Here is a 25,749-nt window from a genome sequence, read left to right on the forward strand (position 1 = left end):
ATTTGCACCACTTTGGTCATTGATAAACTCAAGGAAGTAATTATGTTATATATCCTTACCTCTCGCTAATTGATTGATTGATGAAATATTTTTCATTACTGAGTGAATGATTCTTTGCTATAGATTTAATGTTGGTTTTTATTGAATCTTTGGACATGCGTTTCGATTGGAGATTGTTAACTACTTGAACAATTGTTGAGCACACAATATCTGTACAAGAAGAGTTAGTGAACATAAATTATCAGAGAGTGATAGGGATTACAGCTTAAACTCAAGAAGAGAATTCTTTTAATTTATGCAAAAGATGGTCTGTACTGTAAACTAATCCTTTGATAATCTAATCTATCCTCGATGACAATGGGGATACATCTCATCTAGTGTCATAATCTTTTAGCTAGTAAGAATCTCACACGTAGGAAGTTTATCGAGACACACCCTCCAAATAAAAAAGATTTTAGGTTTGGAAGAATAGCCATGGACCATAAGATTTCTCGAACTTTGTGTATGAAAAGCCGTAGTTTGTGTCAAGTTATAAACACTATTGATTAAATAGATACTCTTCTTATGGTAATGCCAAAAGAAAAGCTTATGATCAAAAGATTATAATCAATTGATGAAACGTTGGAATATCGAATCGAATCCTCCCCTTATTATTTATTTTAGAGGAACAAGAAAAAGAAAGGTAATGAGTGGGCTCGTGACTGTCCTTGTCCAGATGAAAGCTCTCAATTAACTACCAATCTATCAGTCTCCACTTCACAAAAATATTCTTCATGCATTAATGAAAATTCAATTCCCTCTACCTAAAACACCCTTCATTTCTACCAAATTACTAACATATTCGATTACAATACGGTTGGCCGGCAAGGGCAATTTCGTCATGAAGTGGTTACAATTTTGGTCTTCTTCCTCCAACGGTCCAACTTTGACCCTTTATTTTTAAGAATTAATCACAAAGAGAGAGAAGAGAGGAAGAAGAAGAAGAAGAAGAAGAAAAAGGAAAGGTTTCAAGAAATGGCGGTTCCAATTTCTTCCATTGGAACACACAGATGATCTTTTCGAGCTCTTCAAAGTCTACAGCAATACCAATTCTTCGTCAATATTCGCTATGACTTCTTCAATTCTCCTCCACTTCGAATTCAGGCCACAAATGGTGATCGCTATGGCGCTCGATTTCCTTCTCCCCTCCTGGTTGGAGATCGAGATCACTCTCGCTACTTCTCTCTTTGTGATTCTCGCTTACTGGTTTTTCGCTCACTGGAGTGGGTTATTTGATGCTGATCGTTCTCTGATTGATGGTTCTGGGGATGGTATTCACGTTAAGGACAAGGTTGTCTTTTTCTTTATTTTTGGTTGTAATGTATTTTCTGTTTGAATTGTTTATGTTTTCTATTGATTGGTGTACGTATTAATATTTGAATGCGGGTTCGTTTTGCTGTTGGCTTTGATCGAGTAGTTTCTTGCATAACTTGTATAAGTTCATGTTTCAGTTTATGATGAAATCATTTTATTGGGTTCTGGAATTGGGTTTTGAAGGCGAATTGTTTTTATTTATTGGGGGATTTTACTGGTTTAAGAGATTACTTCACATTCAACCGTTTTTTGATTCGCAACTTTATATATATATATATATATTCATGTTAGTTTAAGGAACTGATTTCTGATCCTCAATCTTTAGTTCTCTGCTATTTGGTAGATTCCTGATATGATCCTTTGAACTTTCGGGGTTTAAGCTATTATCTCGTGGATTAAAGTCTAGCCTCTTGTTGCTACTCTGTGTGTGTTTTGTTTTTAATTCTCGTATTCTAATGGGTTTGGGCATTCTGACTTCCTGTATGTTAGTCATACGAGTTCATTTGTAATTTTGAAATTTTGTTACCTGATACCATCAAAACTGGTCAAATGGATCTGTCTACCAGTCTAATTTGAAATTTTATTACATGATACCATTGAAGTTGGAAAAGTCGAGTCTTCTTATAAGTACCAGTCAGTGGTGTAACAGACAATTCAGTATTTCTTTATGCTGGCCTGAGGAATTAGTCATTAATGTTGAAAACTTGGGTTCTCTGTAACTTAACCTGTGCTTCATACCAATAGGTTTGCTTACATAGCCAACGAATGTTACCGGTAAAATTGGATGTTTTCTGCAATCTTTGGGTTTTATCCTCTCTTTTTTTTTTTTTTTTTTTTTTTGATAAATAATGTTTGCAGATAAAAATCGCTATTAAGTATGAATATACTTATGAATAATGTGAAATAAGAATGCAGAACTTTTTTATATATCAATTTAGTAACTAGTTTTTGAAAAATAAGCTTATAAATACTACTCCCACATGTGAGTTCCCTTGTTTTGTCATCTATTTTCTAAGAGTGATTCCAAACTCTAAGCCAAGTTTTGATTCTTTTTGGCTTTTAGTTCAACATAGTGCCTCTTGGTGGTATGCAAATCATATTGAATTCTTTTGTAATTAGTCTTTTAATGATTATTAACAATTGGAGACTCTCTTTTGTTTGTTGTGTGGGGGGAGGGGTAGTCTGTATGTTTCTTAAAATATATATAAAAATAAATCTAAGTTAGTTTTGAAAACTATTTAAGGTGCTTTTTAAAAGTAGTTTTTGTTTTTAGAATTTGGCTAAGAATGAAATCTTTCTTTTAAGAGTGATGAAAACCAAATTAAAGAAATTGTGAGAAAAAAAGCACAGTTTTCAAAAACAAAAAACTAAATAGGAAGTCGTTATCCAAGGGCCTAATCTTTTCACTTTTCTGGTTCAATTTTGGAACTGATAAAAAAGGAAGCATTTAGCCGCTCTGTTGCAATGTTATATTGCTTGTCTTAGAAAATGTTAGATAGATATTTTTCCATAAGAGTAATATGTAACTCTTCTGACGTGCAGTTTTGCAATTATTTTGTAGATTCCCCCTGGTCATTTAAGAGACCTTCAAACTAATTCTGCTTATCTAATTAAGGTATGTTGGTCATCAAATGGTTTGCTCTGGTTCTTATTGTGTGGATGAAGACTGGCATTGCTTTTGTCAAATGTTCAAATCAAATTTTGTACAAATGTTCAAATCAGATCTTGTACTTTTGTCCTCAGTTACATAATACGGCTTCATTTTTGTTATTTCAATGCGTTTGATTTTTCAGTTGGAATTGTTGGCTGCAAAGAATCTTATAGCTGCAAACTTGAATGGCACTTCTGATCCTTATGCTATCATTACCTGTGGTACAGAAAAGCGCTTCAGGTTATTTTCATGTTGATCCTTTTCTGAAATTTTAACCTTTGAGAATAGTTGATGGTTTAGTGGGGATGTGAGCCGTACCTAATAGTCGGATTGTAAATCAGTTTTCTCACCTGGATATGATTTGATTAATGAAGAAAGTTGGATCAATATTTTACATTTTTATTATGCTAATGTTAGATGAATAGTGGATGGGGATGCAAACTAGCATCAGAGTTTTTACTCCAAGAATGCTCATTTGATAATCTTTATTGTTGTTCGTATAAGCTTGAAAATATAAGAGATTCACCTTTATTTATCTAAATTAGGATGTTAACCTATGAAGTAAGCTAACCACTCAAACTAAAAATTTAAAAATTTGCAGCAGTGCAGTATAAGATTCCAAACTTATTAAATCTTTTCATTCTTATGAAATGAATCATTTTTGAATGATTCTATAATAAATTTCTAGATGGATCCCCAGTAGTATGTTAGTTGATTTTGTACCTTATGGGCCACCATTAATATTAACTAGAATAAGTGACAGTCATTGAGCAAGATCGCTTATTTAGTAAAAGTGTCAAATTCCATGAGAAATAGTAAAAAATTATTGCTAATTGCCCAAAATGAGAAGTAAAAGTATCATGGTAAAGACTTTTTTCATGGTATTAATACAAAGCCTAATATGACAAAAGCTAAATGTTGGCAGACTTTATTTACAATTGTTTGTTTGGTTAGAAAAATACTCAGGATATTTTGGTCTTGAATTAATGATCATTGTTGAGCTGCACGCTTTGTATCAAGTCATTGCTAAAGGTGGAAACACTTGTTCAATTTATCTCTCATAATTGGGTCTCCAGGAAGGACATGGTTTTTTCTATTGCTAGAAGACCATTTAAAGACACGTAGGATCAAAGGATGTTGTGAAATAAAACCTTGCAATTCGTGAATTTCCCTGTCAAATAGCCTGACTCAAAGTTTTCTTTACCTGATTTTCTCCCATAGGCTCAAATGAGGGTCAGTATGGTCCCTTTAAGATAAGCAATAAGAAAATGGTTGACTACTGGTGCCTAAAAGGTATAAGGGTGTTACTCTTCTGTGCAGTATTCGTTATTGTTCGAAATCACATCAGCCCCTTGGCATCATTTTCACCACACTTCATCGAGTCCCTCCCTTTTGAATTATAACTTGTCCTCAAGCTTAAAGATAATGAAGTTGGGAATTTTACTTAGAAGCTAATAAAGAATTTAAAAACTTGAACAGAAGATGTCTTTTTAAGCTCATTGAAGCGCCAATTCAGTAGATCATTGAATCCTTGATTTGTTGAAAATTCAAGTATTGATCTTGAATTAATGTTAATTCAGTAGGAGTCACTTCTCTTATACTCTTACTCAACTTCCAAATGTACAATTCACATAGCTTATGCTTGATTCTTGTCTTTGATACCATACGATAAGACGAGAGTCTCTTGATATATCCAATGGTATTGTGTCATCTCCCTCGAGCATAAACTCCCATGGTTTTATTTTTGAACTTCACCAGGATGGCTCACACCAATGTAGATGTTTTCTTTATAATATATATTTGATCTTCTTTACCTCTAATAGATGTAGAAGTATACTTGCATCTCCAGCTCCTTTTTATAGTTTGTTTGTAACTAGGTTCCATATTATTGAAAATTTTGGTTTCCATCCTCGTGCTCAGTCCTGTGTGCTACTCTCATACTGTTCTATTTTTCTATTGTCTTCTAATTATCTCCCTCACCAGTTTCCTGTATATATGAAAACCAATATTCTGTATGAACCCCCTGTTATTATTATTGTTATTATTTTTTGGAAATCAGAACGTTTTCTCATTGCCACCTGCTGTTTAATTTTTTGCTTCATTCAAAGTGTACCTTATGAATAAAGTTTTTCAGAGTTCAAATGTTTTTAACATTTGCATGTCTACTTTGTTCTCATCATACTTATTGTGGTTTTTATGAAAACTTTTCTATTAATGTATCGAGATTGTGTAACTTTCGCTTCCTTTTCCTTCAATGCTTGCATTAAAGTACTTGCTTGGTGCAGTTCAATGATTCCTGGTTCAAGGAATCCCATGTGGGGAGAGGAGTTCAATTTTTCCGTTGATGAGCTTCCTGTGCAGGTAGCTTTGCTGCTATTAGAGATACTGTCATCATTGTTAGGATCCGACTGAAAATAGAGATACTGTCATTATTGCTAGGATCTAAAGAATTGGTTTTTTGGACTGGTCTGAGGGATCTATATTCTAAGTTTTTAACAGAGTGAGTGAAGTTTGAGAGAAGCAATCTATGTTAACCATCTACATTAACCACTATGGGTGGGCCTAATGGTCATTAAACTAGTAAAAAGGTAAATAAACTTAGAGGGAATAGGTTATGTATATAAAGAAACTCTAAACCATTCCATATACTAGAGCTCCACACACACACGCGAAATCCTTGAACTGAATGAATGTAAAAACTACACTAATTGGGACAAGTTACTTGTGCAAGTTCTTGATCAATTTGAATTGCTTTTAATACCTTCTCTATCTTTAGTTACATATATACTGAAAACTAACTATTAATAATTTAATAGGCCCACCCATAGTAGTTAATGTAGATGGTTAACATAGATTGCTTCTCTCAAACTTCACCCGTTAAATGGACTTATTATCAAATAAATAAATTATAATTACAGACTTTCAACCGTATTTTTTTCTCTCTTGAACAAGAAACAAGAATTTTTCATTGAAATAATGAAAAGGGACTAACGCTAAAATGATACTTTTCAGTTTTTTTTTTTTTTTTTTTTTGATAGGAAACGAGAAAATATATTTCAAAACGGGCAAAAGAATAAAACAACCTATGTTAACCATCTATTTAACGTGTGACTTATAATTATTTGATATATCATGCATGTCTTAGATACTTTACTAAAAACTAACTATTAATAATATAAAAATTACAAACCTGTGCCGATGACTCAAACAACTTTGCCTGACCACCTCTACTGGCATACTTAAGAGCTAGTTTAGATTACATTTAGTGTTACACCTGGCTCATCTCTGTCCTAGATACTGAAATCCAACCCAACAGTTAGTCCTTACTGCTGACCTTGCCAACTCTTTTGCCACCCCTTGATCTTCTCTACTCCGTGGAAACTCAGATGATATTTATTAAACAAATTGCAAGTTAATTCGGTGAACATATGATTCAGGATTGCCCGCATCATAGAGCAAACACACTAAAATACATTGATGTAAGAAGAATAGGGGTTAATTGGGTAATTAGGTAATATTCTAGGTTAACTTCCCTTTTACCCCCACTTGTAGTAAAACTCTATAAATAGGAACTCTCCCCTCTGGTATGAAATACATTATTCATTCTAGTAAAAGATCAACAATCTTGATTCTTGGAGAGAATTCTCCTTTTATCTCCTTTAGGCTACATCAATTGGTATCAGAGCGACCGCCTGGGCCAAGATTGACTGCCTCTAATAGAAGACCGTGAAACTCTTGGCGATGTTGATCACAAGAGGGAGCTTCGTGAGTTGTGCTCATTGCCAAACAACACACATCTCATAAGGAGAAATCCTTGAAATTCCAAGAAAGAAAGAAGAAACCAAAGATTTTTCAAGATTTTGCAAGAATAGACCATTACCAACCAAAGAAGGCGTCCAAGAAAAAATACAATAATTGATATGGGCAAGAAAATCAAATTTACTTATAAAAAGAGTCCTGGAATTTTGACTCAAGTGATTCCAAAGAAGAATTTCAACATACTAATTTTGCCCATGCTTGATTTTCTCAAATAACCTATCATTATCCACATTGGAAGTTTGATTCTAGTGATTCTAGTGATTCTGATGATGTATCAAGAGCAGTTTAGGACGGAATAAGAAGGCGAAAATATCGGAAAAAGGCCCAAAGATCCAATCAAACCCATTTTTCAAGATATCAATGTAAAGATTGGGAATTAGATGAATTAAAGAATCATCAAGAACCATCAAGAATGGATTTTTACAGCCCAAGAAAAACGTTCAAGACTCAAAATTACTCTTTTGGTTATGAAACACGATCAAGAAAGGTTGATTCAAGAGAATCAATGGATGAGCCCTATACCCATCATGAGATTAAAACATATTCAAGAATCCAACAAAATGACTACTTTGATCCTATAGCATTGGAGGAAATAAAGAAAACAACAAAAGAAATCCAACATTCATTGGAGAAAATGACTCAACATATTGATCAACTATCAATTCATTTGCAAGAGTTCAAAAACGGATTGGTTTCATATACCGAAGAAAAACAAAAAAATCATGATTGGAAAATTTTCAAATAGAAAATCTTGAAGATAAAATTGAAGAAAAATAAGAATTTGAAGATGTTGATTTGGAAATAATTTCAAATGAAGAAGAAAAATCCAACAAAGAAGATGAAAAAGAAGCATCAAACACCAAGCAAAAATCAAACAAGAACAACGACACACTGAGTGCGGAGGGAATGGATCACCAAATTGTCAAAGAACTTGAAGCGAATGATAAAGAAGATCTGATTTTTGAATGATTTTCCTTGGAATGTGATTTTTTTAGTGATTGGTCCTTTGAATACGGTTTTGAATGAGCTTGAAGGAAACATCTTTTTTGGGTATATGCCCGATGGATAAGTTCATGTTTTGGTGGTAATATTAGATTTTTTGTCTTGAATTTATACCTTTGATCATAATATTTTTGTTCAAAATGTAGGAGGTTGGTTTGGTCATACTCCGTTGAGCAAGTTTATTTCATTCCTTGTTTGCTTCATAATTTTTTTCTTTTTAAAACTCGAGGGCAAGTTTTCTTTTTGGAGGGGTAGTATGATGTAGGAAGAATAGGGGTTAATTGGGTAATTAGCTAATATTCTAGGTTAATTTCCTTTTCACCCCCACTTGTAGTAAAACTCCTCTCCCCTCTTGTATGAAATACATTATTCATTCTAATAAAAGATCAACAATCTTGATTCTTGGAGAGAATTCTCCATTTATCTCCTTTAGGAAGCCTAACCAAGATAAATTAACAAGAATCAAGATTGTTGATCTTTTATTAGAATGAATAATGTATTTCATACAAGAGGGGAGAGTTCCTATTTGTAGTGTTTTACTACAAGTGGGGGTAAAAAGGAAATTAACCTAGAATATTACTTAATTACCCAATTAACCCCTATTCTTCTTACATCATACATACTTGTTTCCATTGCTTCTGTCAAAGTTCAAAGTTGTATATCTAATTTACATGCCACTTATATAACCTTTTCCCCTTATCTAACAGATTAATGTTACAATTTATGATTGGGATATAGTTTGGAAAAGTGCTGTTCTTGGTTCTGTTACTGTTACAGTTGAAAGTGAAGGCCACACAGGTGCTGTGTGGTACTCATTGGATAGTCCTTCTGGGCAGGTTCTCATTCATAAGTTTTTTGCTTCTTTTTGTTTTATTATTTACTTTTTTCTAGTATGCATGCTTCCCTTTCCCTAAGAAGACTTACTAAATTTGTACATGAAATTTTTAGGTTTGTCTCCACATTAAAACTATAAAATTGCCAGTGAATGCCGGAAGGTACATTTTGTACTTTAATCTTCTTCTTCTTCTTCTTCTTCTTCTTCTTCTTCTTCTTCTAATAACTTGTGTTATCTCGTCATGTTGATTCATTTGAGATGTGAACAAAACTCAGGTTGGTGAGGAATATGGTCCATGGATTTCCTTTATTGGAACTAGGCTTCTATTTATTTTTTGTTTGAATTGGTCTGGGCCTCTTTTACTTTGCAAAATCATATAATTATCTCACGACAGTTAGCCGCACCTGCAAACAATACATACAACTGCTGGCATATAATTCCATTAAGAAATTGCATGACAGTAGGATATCGTATATTCTCTTTTTATTTGAGAATGGAAGGCTTTTTATTTGGTTCAAATCAAAGAATGGCTTTCTGACTTTATGTGTTTTATGAGAAATGTTGATACTATCATTTCATTGAATAAATGAAATTACAGAAGGGAGGAAAGCCAGTGGATTAAAAAAATGATTTTAATGGTAGTGAGTGATGTGATACTGTAGCTATTAAAAAGAGGGGAGAATTTACACCAAGTAGAACAATAAAAGTTAAATGATCAAAGAAGGAATCAAAATCCATTTCCTTATCCTCAAGATGCGATCATTCTTTTCCAACCATATCAACTAGAAAAAGGCCTGTGTGAAGGTTAGCCATAAGATTTCTTTTTCTTTACAATCTGGATGCCCAACATGAACAGAGTCTAATAGAGTTGGAGGATCTCCTAGCTAGGCAATGATTCAGTTGAACGTGAATTGTGTAAAAATATGCATCGCTAATCCACTATTATGTTTCAATAGGATACACCAACTAGAGGATGAAGAAAACCAAGGATATCTCATTTGTAAAACACGTGTTGTATTGATAGACCCTCCCGACAGGGATGAATAAAAACCCTTGTGCAAATTAGGGACAAAGGCTGAGAGGCCAATCCACTCAATATCGTTGTCCATGAGGTTTCTTCTAATGCCCAAGTCCCAGCAAGTTGATTCCCTATTCCATAAATCAGCCATGGTTCCATTTTTCTTAGAGATAAAGTAAAAAGTCTAGGGAAGGCCATGTTTGGAGGAAAACTCCAAGCCACTGATCAGTCCAAAAGCATGTAGAGCTGCCATTACCAATCACAAATGCAACATTATTTAAAGAAAAAAAGTGTCTTGAAGCCACCATACGTACTTCCATGATCCTTTGGAGAAGTGGAGAGAATAAGTGCCTAGTTTGTTGCTAAAATGAGAGGTATCATTGTTGTCAGCTATACTCCGTCTCCACATGTGACTTTTTCCATGTAAAACTCCCCGAGCAAAAGGAGAGATGGATTTCTACCTTTTCCCTGACTTCCATGCCAGATAATGTTTCTGTAATGTCTTTCAATAGCGTGAGCAACTTTGGATGGGTGATAAAAACATGGATCTATAATAGGCAGGAGGTTGGAGAGCAGCATGGCTTAAAGTGAGCCAACCTCCCTTGGAAATATAGGATCTTTTCAATAATCGAGCCTCCTAACAACCTTCTCAACAATAGGCTCCCAGAGAGCACAAGTACAGAGATTGCCCTTGAGAGGCAATCCTAAATATGTGGCCAACCATGCACCCCACTTGTTAAATTTGTATATTATTGAATAATCAAGATACATATTTAACCTTTTACAAGGTGAATAAATAGACATCAAGATACCAACTAAATAAAAATATATAGATGGAAAATATCCAAAAAAAATAATAATAATAGAAAATAATAATTAGTAATAAACCCTAATTTCCTTTTAACACCCTCCTCAAACTGAAGGTGGTAGATTGACGAACAACTTGAGTTTGTGAAGATAACTTTCAAAACAAATCAACAAATTTGGGATTGAAATAGAAATCCACGAAGAACAAAAACACGAAGTAGGCTGGAAACATAAACCCATGAAGAACGGAAACAAACTTTTGGGCTGAAAATAAAGATCCTCGTAGAGAGATCGATTACAAAACCTATGAAGAACGTCTGGACTGAAAACAAAGAACCTCATAGAGAGATCTACAACAAAACCCTTGAACAACCAATTTGAAAACGAAACATAAATCCACAAACGCAAAGTGAACCAAAGCAATCAAACAAACCAAATCAAATGAGACGAGGAACAAAACTGAACCAAACAAGAATGAATAAACCAAACCAAAACTTGGATGATTAAACCAAATCTCTTTTAAGTGGGCCATTGTCCCATCCCCATGTTTTCTAGTGTATAACCTCTTGTAGAAATCAAGAAATTTGGCTTCAATATCTAAATCAGTGACCAATTTCACTCCTAAGAAAGACAAACTCACCCCTGATCATAATAGGAGCTACACAGTGGTGTTTTTCATTCTCTTGTACGACATTAAACGATGTAAAAACCTGCTGTTTTCATCTCCTTCTAAGTCCGATTTCAATTTCCATTTGGGTTCAAGGAATTGTCACAGCTTGCACCTTCTAGCTGCATCCAAGTGTTTGCCGATTTAGGCCATGGAAGTTCCTCAGATGTGCATATTTTTTAATGGGCTTTCAGTTTCAGTCCAATTATACTTTGATGTTTGCAAAAATTTGCAATCTCACCTTCATTAATCAAATTAGTAAGTTAATGACCCTAATTGTAATGATTATAAGCCTAAACAAGAATGGAAAGCTAATCTTACAGAGAGGGAGACTAATGAATGTTTACCACGGTTCCAAAAGGGGAACTATTTTCAATAAGTAAAAGAAATATGCTAATAGTGGACCTTACAACTACCACTTATGTGATGGACCTTACAACTACCACTTATGTGATGAATTCAAATAGTATTAATATTATGAAAAATAGAATGATTGAAGCTTACCCTCTCCATTATACTCGGAAGACTGCCCCTTATAATTCAGAGATTAATCCAGATATTTTGGAAGAAATTTGTGTTCAGTTCGTCACTTCCTCGCCAAAGTTACAACTGTCTCTCTTTCAAAACCTTCTAACTCATACGTCCATTCAGTGATCACTCCTCCAGGATCAACTACTTAACCAAAGTTTGAGCAGTGAGGAAGCTGATGCACACTTAGTTGATTTAGGATGGAAGAACCTCCTATCAAAAACTCTTTTGTAGAAGCATTTGAAAGTCTTTCTTTGGTTGATGATAGAAGGAATTTAGTTGAAGTTTTGAACTCCATAGCATTAGTTGTTAAGTACCCTTCAGTTCCTCCCAAATTTCATTCCTTAATCAGTTTGTGGATTATAGATGAAAGAAATCACGCCTCAATCACCACAAATTAAGATCAAATTGTGTGTCATTGGTCTTTAATGATTGTACTGCAGTGTATAGTTCTTTTTAGTATTTCAGAGGCTTTGGGGTTTGTTATTTTAGTATTGTCTTGAACATCTTTTGCAATTTTTTTTTTATTATTTTTTTTTTTGTTAAGAAACAAATTTCATTGACGTATGAAATTTACAAAAGGGGGCCAACGCCCAAGCCAAAGGAGTTACATAAGAATTCTCCAATTGGTCAAAAGGGAAGAAAGGGTGTATGAATTAAAGAAAGATGTGCATTTACACCAAGTATAATGAGTTCAAATAGCAATCAAAAGAGCTTCCCTTATCATTGAAAAGGTGCTTGATTCTCTCCTTCCATGTCATCCATAAGAAAGCACGAATCAGATGCATTGTTTGGTAAAGAGATGTCCAGTGAGTGTGTATGAGAGGGCACTGACAATGTCCTTAGGAAGGGCAGATTTGTTTTGATGTTCAAAGTTTATCAGTTGAAGCTTTTTTTTGGAAGTCTTTGGGGGCTTATACTTTGGTGGTTTGGTGTTTAGTGTGGTTGGGCATCTTCATTTCCCAAGATTATTGTTCTTCAGTTTCCCTTGGCTCCCCCCTCCTTCGGTCTCGTTTGCTCAAAGCTCGTCACTCTTGACCTTTATTTTACTGTTTTGTTAGGATTATTTTTGGTTCTTCATGGAGGATTTATCTTTATTTGAGTTATTAATCCCTTTCTGTTCCTTCTTATTTGTTTTTTTATTTCTTCGGTGAAGTTTTTGTATGTTTGGGGCATTAGTTTCTTTCACTATTTCTGAAATTCTTTGGTTTCTTGTTTCAGAAAAAAAGTCTTACTATTGACTCTTGAATGTCATTCTTTTAGATGCGTTACTAACAAATGGTGGTTTCTATTTATGATTAAAAATATATGAACTTTGTATTTATAGATTTTAGTAACTGTCTTCCAGCACAGTTAATGCTTATGCGGGAGCAAATGCTCGAAGAAGAATTTCTTTAGACAAACCAGAGCTGACAGTGGTTCATCAAAAGCCAGGGCCTCTCCAGACAATCTTTGAGCTTCTACCTGATGAGGCTAGTTTCTTAAAACCATCATTGTTTTGAAAATGATTGTATTGATATTCCTTTTAATTTTCAAAATTACTAAAATATTTAGGCCTCCTTTGGTAACCATTTGGTTTTTGTTTTTTGTTTTTGAAAATTAAGCCTATAGACACTACTTCCACCTCCAAATTCTTCCTTTGTTATCTACTTTTTACCAATGGTTTAAAAAACCAAGCCAAATTTTGAAAACTAAAAAAGTAGCTTTTAAAAAAAATTGTTTTTGTTTTTGGAATTTGATTAAGAATTCAACCATTGTACTTAAGAAAGATGCAAATCATTGTAAAAATTAGGGAGAAAGTAGGCTTAATTTTCAAAAATAAAAAACAAAATGATTACCAAATAAGGCCTTAGAGTTTCTGTTACTTCTTGAGCATACCTAAAGGACATCATTTTCCTTCAGATTGTTGAGCATAGTTTTTCTTGTGCTCTTGAGAGATCATTCTTGTACCATGGTCGTATGTATGTCTCTTCTTGGCACATTTGCTTCCACTCTAACATCTTCTCCAAGCAAATGAAGGTTAGGAATGTTTGATTAATTTTTGTGTTTGATGGCAGTTTCTAGTCTTAAATCAAACATTTTTTTTAAATTAGATTTGTTGTTTCATATTATGTTTATTTTCTTTTTTCTTGACAGGTGGTTATACCACTAGGAGATATTGATGAAGTATTTTCTGTCTCCCTCTTTCTCTCTCCATACTAATTTTGCTTTTTTCTTGTGAAAATTCTTGTGTGTATATAATGGAATTTCTTTTGATTGAAGATACGAAGAACTCAACATGCATTTATCAATCCTGCTGTAACAATTATTCTTCGTATGGGTGCTGGTGGGCATGGCGTACCTCCATTGGGAAGTCCTGATGGTCAGTACCTTTCTATACTTGACAGGACACTTGTTATGTCACAAAATATGAGTTGAAAACACATATTTCAAGCTTGTCAATTTCCAAATTTCTTTGATGAAATTATTGTTCCTAATTTTTAAGCTTCCTGGTGGTGGTTTGACTATGATTTACGGAAAAATTATTAGTTAATGAAATGTGACTTTCATTTGTAAATCTTGATCTTGATGCACCTAGATGCTTCAATATCTTTCCTCACTTTCTTATTCCATTTCCAGGTAGAGTGAGATATAAATTTGCATCATTTTGGAATAGGAACCATGTAGTTAGAGCTTTACAGCGCTCAGTGAAGAACTTCCGTGAAATGTTGGAAGCTGAGAAGAAGGCATGTTTCTTATGTTTTTCTTTCCGTTGAAGATATTTCTGGAAAGATATTTCCTGTTCAATTTCCATTGAATTCAATGCAGTTCTATTTGTTTGGTTGTTTGCGTTTTATTTATTTATTTATTATTATTTTTTGTTATCAGAATGCCGTTTTATTTGTTGTTAGGAAGACATCAAACTTGGAAATTAAGGACCATCAGAACCGGACTTAAGCATATAAATCTTGAGATGTTCTAGTAATCTAAACAGATTTATTCTCTTAAATATATGTTGGTAAATTGTGTAACGACCCGAGTTCCAAATGGGTACATGAATGAACCGATATCACATCCGAATGAGAGGGATCCTGAGGACATGAAAGTATGGTTAAGAAATGCTTAAAAGAATTGAAAGTTACTACCTATACCAACAAGGTGCACCTTCCTTTTCGGTAGCTCAATCAAAAAAACTCCAAAATTAAGCATACTTAGCTTGGAGCAATCCCTGGGAATTTTCCTAGGATGCATGTGAGTGAGGACAAAACATGTTGAAATGACCTCTGTTAGTTTGTGGAGACAACTTCCACTTTGAGAAGTATTCAAGGCACGTAAGGACGAGATAGCTAGGTTGCAGGGGAATGCCGAGGCCATCAGGTGCCAAATCCGGATTCCGAATCCTGGTTCGAATCTTGGGCCTGGGGCATTACAGATGATATCAGAGAGGAACCTCTCCCAGTAAGATGTGGTCTGGGGACGAACCAAGGGGAAGCTAGTAGGCATGTAACGACCCAAGTTCCGGAAGGGTACATGAATGAAACAATATCACCTCCGAATGAAAAAAACTCCAAAGTTAAGCGTGCTTAGCTTGGAGCAATCCTATGTTGGGTGACCTCCTGGGAATTTTCCTAGGACGCATGTGAGTGAGGACAAAGCATGCTGAAGAGACCTGTGTTGGTTTTTGGAGACAACTTCCACTTCGAGAAGCATTCAAGGCACGTAAAGACGACATAGCCAGGTCACAGAGGACGCAGGGGAATGCCGGGGCCATCAGGTGCCGAATCCTAGGCCTGGGGCGTTACAAATTGAGTCTTGGTACCTCGTGGAGATGCTATGACAAGTGTATAATGAAACATAGCATTGACCATTGCTTTGATAATTAATTTTGTTACTGTTATATTATCTAGGTGTGAAGAGCAAAACCTTTACACATTGGTGGTAGTTTATATGGAAGGTTTTGAATGTTTGTTTATCATATTTCTTGAATCTGCTTCCTCCACCCAAGAATTAAAATATTGATGACAATATCAATATTGAGATTTCAATTTTACAGATATATTGACGGATATATCAATAAAATGTTGATATTGACAGATATTTTTGTAAGTCAAAAAATATAGAAAATTTGTTTAGATTAATAATTAAATTGTTTGTGTTATCAGACTAAGGTATAGATCTTGTTATTAGTATTTTCATTCATATTGGATTAAATATCAGACATTTGTTAAATTTTACGAGCATTTATTAAAGATATAGAAGATATCCGTGGATATTTAATATCGATATCATACGCTTCGACCTAAGGCCCTGACCATGAATCCTCATCTTCTATTGATGTAATATTGAACTCTTCCACCCTGACAAATGGTTCACCTTCTCCTATCTCTCCTCCATTTTTCCAACAGCAACTTCAAGCCTCATCTCCCCTCCCTTTTAGCCTTAATGATTTGGCCTCATTGTTGTCAAAACATGAATTATGTGTTATGGCAATCCCTGTCATTCCTCCTTCTAATAAAACCAAGAAGCCATCTGCCACTGTTAACAAAAAACCCTAACTTCAGCGAGAATTACTTGGCCTCTATTCGTCAATCCACTACGACAAATCAGCAACCTTGTCATTAGAGAGGGTACTCCGGGCCATCAATGAAATTCTTTTCTTGGAATGTTCAGGGTCTAAATTCTTGGAAGAAGAGAACTTGGTTAGAAAGCTTCTACAACAGCATAACCCTAGTATTGTTCTTCTCCAAGAAACAAAACTACCATTAGTTGATTCTTTTTTTATCAAATCTATTTGGAGCTCCTCATACATTGGTTGGACGACTCTGGACGTAGTGATACATCAAGGGGTATTCTTATTCTTTGGAGTGAACTTGATTTTTCTGTCCTTAAGGTCATCCGAGGCCATTTTACTATCTCTGTTCATGTTTCTTTGACAGATGGTTATTGCTTTTGGCTTACAGCAGTTTATGGCCCATTTGACAATGTTTATCAATCTGTTTTTTTTTTGCAAGAACTTGATGATCTGGCTGGTTTGAGAGGTGTAAATTGGGTTATTGGTGGTGATTTCAACGTCACAAGGTGGTCATGGGAAAAATCTCATGATAATGCAATCTCCTCCAGTATGTGTGCATTCAACAATTACCAATTGCGAGATACTCCTTTGACGAATGATTGCTTTACATGGTCTAGCTCTAACCCAACTCAATATCTCTCCCTTCTTGATCGATTCTTTCTCATAGAGAACTGTCTTCATAAATTTGGAACTGTTACACTCAAACATCTGGATCGAACTACCTCTAACCACTTTCCTTTGGCTTTATCCATAGGAAACATCGCTTGGGGCCCTTGTCCCTTTAGATTTGAAAATTCATGGCTTAAAGTTCCATGTTTTCGCACTTTGGTGGAGGATTGGTGGAATCTTCACCCCATTACCGATGAAATTACGAGGTCTGAAATCTATCATTCGTTAATGGAATACTACACAATGTTCTGAAGCATCACAACTTCCCTCTCTTGTGACGCAATTATCACAGTTGGATGTTATGGAAGATAGAGGCCATCTTGGCAAAGAACAGTTAATTAGGCGTCATTTGCTTTGAGAATAGATTGAAAATTTGACTGTTCAAGATCATGTCCATTGGCAACAACGATGTAAGCTTAAATGGCTTCTTGAAGGGAATGAAAATACCCGTTGTTTTCACAGAATCGTTGTTGCTTGGCATCATAAAAGTTCATAACTGAAATACTCTCTAGGAATGGCACTAGTCTTTTGACTGATCAGGACATTGAGGCTAAATTTTTGGGTCTTTACTCCCATTTTACTAAAGATGATAAACAAAGCTTTCTTCCAACCAACCTTGAATGGAGTCCTATCTTCTCCTCTCAAGCCACTGATTTAGAGTGTCCTTTTATGGAAGAGGAGGTTTATATGGCTATCTCTCTTTTGGCACAAGCAAATTCCTGGCCCTGATGGTTCGACGGCTAAATTTTTCAAATTCTTCTGGTCCACCATCAAATCTAACATGATGCTTTTGATACAGGATTTTTATTCCTTTAGGGTTATTAATGTTAAGCTGAATGAGACTTACATATGCTATTGATTTCTAATAACGTGGATTCTAAATCTGTTTCAGATTATCGACCAATCAACACCATTCCTTGTGCTTATGAGATTGTGGTCCGTGTTCCATCGAATCGTCTTAAGTTGTTTCTCCCTTTTACTATTGCTGCCAATCAGCTTGCTTTTGTGGAAAATAGGCAAATTCTTGATGCTTCTTTGATGGTTAACAAGCTCATTGATGATTGGTCCTCCTCTAAGAAGTCGGGAGTGATGCTTATAAGATTGGGAATTTCTTGACTTTATTCTTATGGTTAAAGGTTTTGGTAGTCTTTGGCGTACTTGAATCAGAGGTTACATCACTAGTGCTAATTACTCTATTATTATTAATGACCTTCCTCGGGGGAAGATTATACCAACCCATGGTATCAAAGAGGGTGATCCTCTCTCCCCTTTCTTATTTATTTTAGTTGTTGATTGCCTGAGTCGTCTTCTTGATCATAGCTCCTGGGTCTTACTATTGCCCATCCTGTTGGAAATTTGACTTTTTCTCTTAATCATTTGCAATTTGCAAATGATACATTGTTGTTCTCCATTGCTGAGCATCCTGCATTATAGAATTTGTTTAATGTTGTCCGTATTTTTGAATATGCATCTGGACTGAAAATTGATTTTGCTAAGAGTAAGCTCCTTGGAATTCATGTTCCTGAATCTGATTTTGAATGGTTGGTGAACTCAAGGTTGCAAAAGGGGTTTCTAGCCATACTTACCTTGGCTTCCTTTGGGTGGTAATTCCAATTCTGTCAATTTTTTGTAGTCGGTGGTGGAGAGAATTCAGCATAAGCTTCATAATTGGAAATATGCTTATATCTTGAAAGGTGGCAGACACACTCTCCTTCAGGCTACGCTTTCTAATCTCCCTACGTATTACTTTATCTTTGTTCGGGGCTCCCTCCTCTATCATCAATTGCCTTGACAAGTTGGTTCAATTTCTTTTGGGAGGGTTTTCATGGTGATGGTGGCATGCATAATGTGAATTGGGGGATATCTCAGCAACCTCAATTATCAAGGGGATCTTGGTATTATAAACTTTAAGCATCAAAATTCTGTCCTTCTTGCGAAATGGAAGGGTGAAAGAAAGAGAGAAAAAGAATATGAATGATATATGATTCCAATATGTAATATGTAAGGTCTATGGGTCATCTCATAAAAGGTAGTGTAATAAAGCATTAAGCTGATGGATTCATAATTAGATGAATCTGTTTTGTTCATAGAACAAAAAAGCCAAGAGCCCCGAGACAATAAAGACTGAGAAGATTGACTCAAAAACAAATTTTATTTTATTAAGGGCTCCATTGTAGAATTAAGACCTTGTGTGGCCTTCTCCTATCACTCATGCATCTTATAAAGCATCTTGGAGGTTTATTTGCCAATTTATTGGTCTGGTTGCTGCTCGTATCCGTTGTCGGCTTGGTGATGGTACTAATACTTCTTTTTGGAATGACTCTAGGCTTAGTGCGGTGTCCTTTCAACATTGTTTCCACGGCTTTACCACCTTGTTCACCAGTTGGAGGCTACTGTGGCTAATGTGTGGATTTCATCCTCTGGAGTATGGGACTTAAATCTTCAACGTAATCTTACTGAGTTGGAAATTACTGAATGGGCCTCTTTATCACATCACCTGGCTTCTGTCAAATTGTGCTCCTCCCCTAATTCTTGGATATGGCCTATGGATTCATCTATGGTCTTTACTGTCAAATCTCTTATGGTTGATTTGGTAGGTGCTAGGGATTCTTCCTTATTTGATCTTTATTCGATGTTGGAAAGATCGTTACCCTAAGAAGATTAAAATTTTTCTTTGGGAGCTTAGTTGGGGTGGCATTAATACTACTGATCGTTTGCAGTATCGATTTCCTTATATGTGTATTTCTCCCTCTTGTTGCCTCATGTGTCATCAACATGCTGAATTTCCAATTCATTTGTTTTTGCAATGCCAGTTTGCTGCAAAATTTTGGGATATTGTTCTGTCTTCTTTTGGGTGGTCTTTTATTTGCCCTAATTCCATCTCTGATGCTTTGGCTTCTTTATTGGTGGGTCATCCTTTTGGTGGTACTAAGAAAACAGTTCGGTTGGCTCTCATGCGCACTTTCTTCTGGAGGTTGTTGAGCAAAAGGAACAGTCGACTTTTTAAAGACTCATCTTCCCCTTTCAATCTTTTTATGGAATCGGTTTTGTTTTTTGCTTTTTCTTGGTGCAAAACTAAGCACCCTTTAAGTCATTTTAGCTTATCTTTTTCAGTCAGTAATTGGCGTTCCCTGATGTAATTTTCTTCTAGGGTTTTTCCCTGCTTTCATTTATCAATGAAATGTTTCTTTTACCCAGAAAGGGGGAAAAAAACCTTTGATTTGTAGATATATCGACATATCGATGGATATTTTCATCCTTGCCCTCACCTAAGCAGGTTACTTATGTAACTGATCCAAATAAGTCTTGGTCTTATGATTTCTTTCTAAGGCCTCTGCTTCATTCTCGTTACAATATATTTATTTGAATTGGGATGCATTTATCTTTCCTTTGAGTAATAATCTATCTTCTAGTTTTGTATCTTGTTAAAAATTTATATTCATAAAAAAAATCTTTTCCTTTTGAAATATGTTAAACTCTTGTAAAGTCTAGTAATATGGGAAGTCAATTGTAGGGATGATTAGTTCTTGAGGCCTGGTGGTAGTATATGTTTTTTCTTCCTTTTTTGGATTTATGTTAAATATCATTTTTAATGAATGGAAGAAGACAATTGTTAATTTTATTCATTTCAGGAGAAGGCTGAGTCAGCATTACGTGCACATAGTAGCTCTGTCAGAGTAAGTGAAAGTAAGGAAAAGATCACCGCTGATCATTTGCCCAATGATCATTTGCCCAAAAGTAAAAATACTCAGGCATTCCTTAAAGAGGAGGTTCTTGCAAGCATACACAATGTACGTATCAATTTTTACCATCTAGCCCTTGAAAAAAACCATAATCCTATAATGAGCTTGGTCTCTGTTGCCATTTTCTTTTTCAGGGTGTTTTTCCGTGCTCTCCCGAGCAGTTCTTTACTACGCTGTTGAGTGATGGATCAGGTTACACAAGTGCTTTTGTTTTGAGACGGAAAGATACAAATCTAGTTGTAAGTAGGAAACTCACTCTTTTTTTTCTGGAACTTGTAACTTCCTGAGCCAGAATGGTTATGGTTTGGATTGTGCTACTACTGTAAGTATAGGTTATATGTTCTCAATGAAAGTTAGGTTTCTATAAAAAGAAATGATAGATCTGTTACTTTCCTTGGAACTTAATCGTCAATCCTGACTCTCCCTCCTACAGTTGTTTTGAACCTTTTCTAGTTGGTTACTACATACTAATACTAAATGATTTGATCTGTTAATTACACAAAGTGTTTGGTTGTTCATTAAACCTACATGCTGGTTTCATTCATTACATTGACTTTCATATTATTTCAGCTTGAAGCATAGAAACTTTAAATTTTCTCCTTAAACTTGTTTGGTTCATTGCAATTATTTTTAATTAAAACTGAATTAATTTAACCTCATTGCAATTATTAAAAATAAAAATAAAAAGTACATCTTTCCTACCCTGGGGTCAGAGAGGGGCCATTATCTTATTTACATACTTTCTCCATCGTGAAATATTTTGCCAATCAAAGAAGAAAACGTTAATGGAGCAAGAGCATCTTTGGGCTTCCGTTGATTGCATTTCTAATGCCTTACATTTAATTTTGCTATATTCAGATGGGACAGTGGCATGCTGCAGATGAATATGAAGGTCAAGTCAGAGAGCTTACATATAGATCCCTGTGTCATAGCCCCATGTGCCCACCAGACACAGCGATGACGGAGTATCAACATGTAGTTTTATCTGAAGATAAAAAAAATTTGGTATGGCTAGGCTACTAATTTTCTTTCTTAATATTATTATTTAGCTTAAAGTATTTATGGCGATCAAACTGCAATCAACTTTTAATATTTTTGTAATTTCTTGATAGCATTGCCATTATTTTGGTGTTTGACAAGAAACTGAATATAATATCGAGGAAAAATTTACAAAATACCACGGATTTAAGAAACTGCAGTTTTTTTGCCCATGGTGCTTAGTCCCCGGATGGCTATTGCATTAGTGTGTTTCGTGCATTTAAAAACACCAATTCTTACGTCTCTTAAGGTTGACCATCCTTGGAAAAGAAATTGCAATTTTGCTTTGTTCCTCATTTCCTTTCTTCGGTGAATCTTCTCATAAATACTCTGAAGTCTTAGAGTTCCTCTAGGACATTTAATTGACATATATTACAAGGATAACATTTTTTTTTTAGTAAATCGAACTTTCATTTAGAAAAATGTTAGAATAACATAAACATACGAGGAAAAAAAAACAAGCCTATAATAAGGGAATCCAAGAACTAACTACAAAAAGGACTTCAATCCACCAAAGTCAAACCATGATCATGAAAATTGAACGATCTAATGTCTGAATCTTATGAAGAACATATATTACAATTCTCCTAGATGAGGTTGTTACAAATATGAGATTTATTGTTTAATTTTTTTTCTATGAAGGGTAACATGTATTACAAATCTCATGAATGTCCCTTACAGTCGAAAGTAAAACAAGAAAGAAATATACACCACTAATTGGTTTTAAATATTTATTATTTACCTTTTTTTTTTTTTTTTACTCTTGGTAGGTTTTCTTTTACATTTCATTAGACCAAATTTTTTTCCGATACCTTTTTTTGGGTACTTGATATGTTTTATATCCTTTCTTCTAGGTATTCGAGACAGTACAAAACGCGCACGATGTGCCATTTGGGGCAAACTTTGAGGTGATCAATTTTTCAAGCATATCTTCTTTACGGTGTTTCTTGATATATTTGTTGCTTTGATTATAGATAGAAGTCTTTATTAGTTTTTAATTAGATTGGTGATTATATGCTGCTTATACATTTCCTTACTTTTCTAAAAAGAGAAGAATAGATGGTTAAGCCATTATCATATAAATTAACCCTTCTTTTCTAACATAAGTAACTTTAGGGGTAAATATTTGTAGAAGGGGCCAGTAGTATCATGATTCATAAATTAGGACTGGCTTAGTTATTTGTTAAATTAGTTGGATTTTAGCTGCAAGTTACGCAATTGAACTAATAATTGTATCTACTGTTTCAGCTCCACTGTAGGTGGTCGTTGGAGAAGAATGCGGAAGACTCTTCATCTATTGATATTAAAGCAGGTAAGTTCTTGCGTTTTTTTTTAAAACAAGAAACGTAACTTTTGATTGAATAAGTAAAAAGAGTCTTAAAATTACAGACTCCACGGGCGAGTGAAATAAAAGATATAAATAAAGAGAATCCTAGCCCATACAAACTTCTGTCTCTGCTAAGAAGTCTGAATTTTGATGCTAGTGTTACAGGTATCCTATCTTTAGGCTAGAACCATGAAGCATACAGTATTTGGATTTTATGTTTATGCATCTGCTAATGAAACAACCTTCAGCTAACATGTCCTGCTTTCCATCTTAGAATGGATATTACTGCGGGGCATAATTAAAATCAAGCCAAAAGTTCAGGGTATTTTGTATAATTTAACAAAAAAATAAGTATATAGACATGTGAATTTTCAAACCAACCCAGAAAGCACCATAAAAAGATCCATAAAATAGCCCCAAAACCCATATTAATACATTAAGAAACCGGGATTCTCATCCTCGGTAGAGAAGCTGCTATGTCATCAAAATTGCCAAATAGCTCCAACGAAATACCAAAAGGAGCAAACTTAGGAACTTAGAAGCCCAACAAGCTGTAAATCTACCAAGTCAAGGATGACGTGATCACGCAAGTCCATAGTGGATTTTTTAAGTTTGCAAATATTTGATCATTTGATGGATCAAACTTCTCTTTACAGCTAGAGGAAATCCATGTATACCTTTTCTTCCAAATCACCATTCAAGAAGATATTTTTAATATCTAATTGTTGAAGACCCCAATCAAGATTTGTTGTTAGAGAGGTATTTCATATAGTGTTGAGTTCAGTAACTGGTGCAAAAGTTTCTTGGTAGTTAATCGAATGAGATTGAGTGGATCCTCTAGCAACAACTATGGCCTTCGATCTCTCAATAGTCACATCTGCTTGATGCTTCACTGAAAAGATCCACCCATATCTCCACGTGCCATTTTTTCAAGTGCTTCAATTTCATCTTCTTTATCTTTCCTCCAGTCAAGATGCTTTATTGCTTCATAAATTGGTTGGAACTTCAACATTGTCAATTATATGACTCAAATAATCCATCATATGAACATGACTCTCCCATGGGGTGAATCGTGCTGGTCCTAACCCCTTTTCTTATTACACTTTAGGAGTCACAAGATCTTTCCAGCTCACTGTTATATGCACTTATGGATTGTATATTAGAAGTTGGAACCAGTTCAGAGCTTGTGAACGTTGTCCTTTCCATTTCTGTAGCTACTCTTCTCTCCTCTTCCAATTGGAGAGGCCTTTTGTAACCTCTCCCTTCGGGGGGTTTTCCCATTTTCTGTAATTTCTTTTTTATTTTTCGGGGAAAAAAAAACATTTATGAGAGTCAGATCTCTAATTAACAAACAAGGTTCTTTTTTACTGGGACACAGGTGTACATTTTAAGAAATGGTGTCTGATGCAATCCAAAATAAAAGCTGGCGCAATGCTTGAGGTTTGCATTTTTTGTTTTTTGTTTTTTTTTTTTTTTTTGGTTTTGTTACAGTTTCAGCTATCATTCCTTCATTGTTTTTCTTGCTCTAGTTTCTTTTAGGCTTCAATTATTAAGTCCAGTTTGGTAACTATTTCATTTTTTGTCTTTTCTATTTCCTACTCATTTCTTACAATGATTTTGCATCTTTCTTAAGTACAATGATTGAATTCTTAGCCAAGTTCCAAAATCAAAAAAAGGTTTTAAAAGCTACTTTTTTTAATTTTTAAAATTTGACTTTGTTTTTTAAACTATTGGTAAAAAGAAGATAACAAAAGAAAAAATTTGGAGGTGGACGTAGTGTCTATAGACTTAATTTCAAAACAAAAAACCAAAAAACAAATGCTTACCAAACGGGGCCTAAGCTTTCGAGCTTTCGAATATTTCACTTTCATTTAGTTTTGTTCTAAATGGTAAATTGATAACTAATTACAGTACAAGCGAGCTGTGGACCTGAGGATAGAGGTCGCCCTTGATTATATGAACTCGAATTCTTCTGGCAGTGTAACCGAAAAAATTGCATCGGCGGCTCCATCAGAAGCTCAGACCTGATGATTTCCACCAAGGTCAGATCAGATTCCTCCTATACCATACACACTGTAACAATGATATTCTCTCATTTTTCTTCTTCTTTGAACAAGTTTCTTTAAAAGCTTTCTTGGTGTGTGGAAACGAGTTTCATCATATCAGAATAAGTGCTTTGTTTAATAGATTTTGTTTTAATTTTCACCCTGCCTCCTTAGGAGACTGGTGGTGTGTTACGTTTATGCAACTTAAAAAGTGATTTCCATATGGCCCCCTCCTATTGTTTCTTCAAGAAACTACAGAATCTTACCCTTTGTTTTCAGGTAACTCAGAATGTTCATAAGCACATTTACTTTGTAAAGTGATTTAATTTTCACCTACTTTATTCATATCTCGTGTATTTTTATGGAACAACTGTCTAATTTACCATACAGTATTGAGTTATTGGAAAACTAAGTCATGACGTACCTTTACTCCTGAATTGATTCGTGTGCGTTTCCACTGCTCTCCACTGCATTGGTCGTCCAAGTACTCCTACTAGAGTATTCGACGAATATTTTTATTCTACTCCTTTTAGAAGAGTGCATTTATCTTTTTCACGTTTAACTTGACTAATAAATTCTGTTGATGCTGATGCAAAGGCAATATTTTTTTTACTTTTTTTTTCGATTTGATTGTTCATAAAATGAGAGACAATGCTAAAAAATAATATAATATAATATAAAATGAGAGCTAGATT

At 34.7% G+C, this 25,749-nt stretch overlaps 1 protein-coding gene across 1 annotated transcript; it reads left to right on the forward strand.

Moving 5' to 3' along the window:
- The first annotated feature begins 1,108 nt into the window (after positions 1 to 1,108).
- Positions 1,109 to 25,462, forward strand: LOC120082742 (BAG-associated GRAM protein 1). Its single transcript, XM_039038030.1, has 18 exons — positions 1,109 to 1,330; positions 2,915 to 2,968; positions 3,147 to 3,244; positions 5,290 to 5,365; positions 8,533 to 8,661; positions 8,774 to 8,820; positions 13,029 to 13,152; positions 13,583 to 13,699; positions 13,817 to 13,846; positions 13,943 to 14,042; positions 14,300 to 14,406; positions 20,534 to 20,692; positions 20,779 to 20,883; positions 21,503 to 21,649; positions 22,537 to 22,590; positions 22,931 to 22,994; positions 24,388 to 24,449; positions 24,921 to 25,462. The coding sequence occupies exons 1-18, from the start codon at positions 1,109 to 1,111 to the stop codon at positions 25,035 to 25,037; spliced, it is 1,812 nt and encodes a 603-aa protein (XP_038893958.1). The 3' UTR covers positions 25,038 to 25,462.
- Positions 25,463 to 25,749: the final 287 nt, after the last annotated feature.

This window comes from Benincasa hispida, chromosome 1 (assembly GCF_009727055.1).
Source record: "Benincasa hispida cultivar B227 chromosome 1, ASM972705v1, whole genome shotgun sequence".
Taxonomy (NCBI): domain Eukaryota; kingdom Viridiplantae; phylum Streptophyta; class Magnoliopsida; order Cucurbitales; family Cucurbitaceae; genus Benincasa; species Benincasa hispida.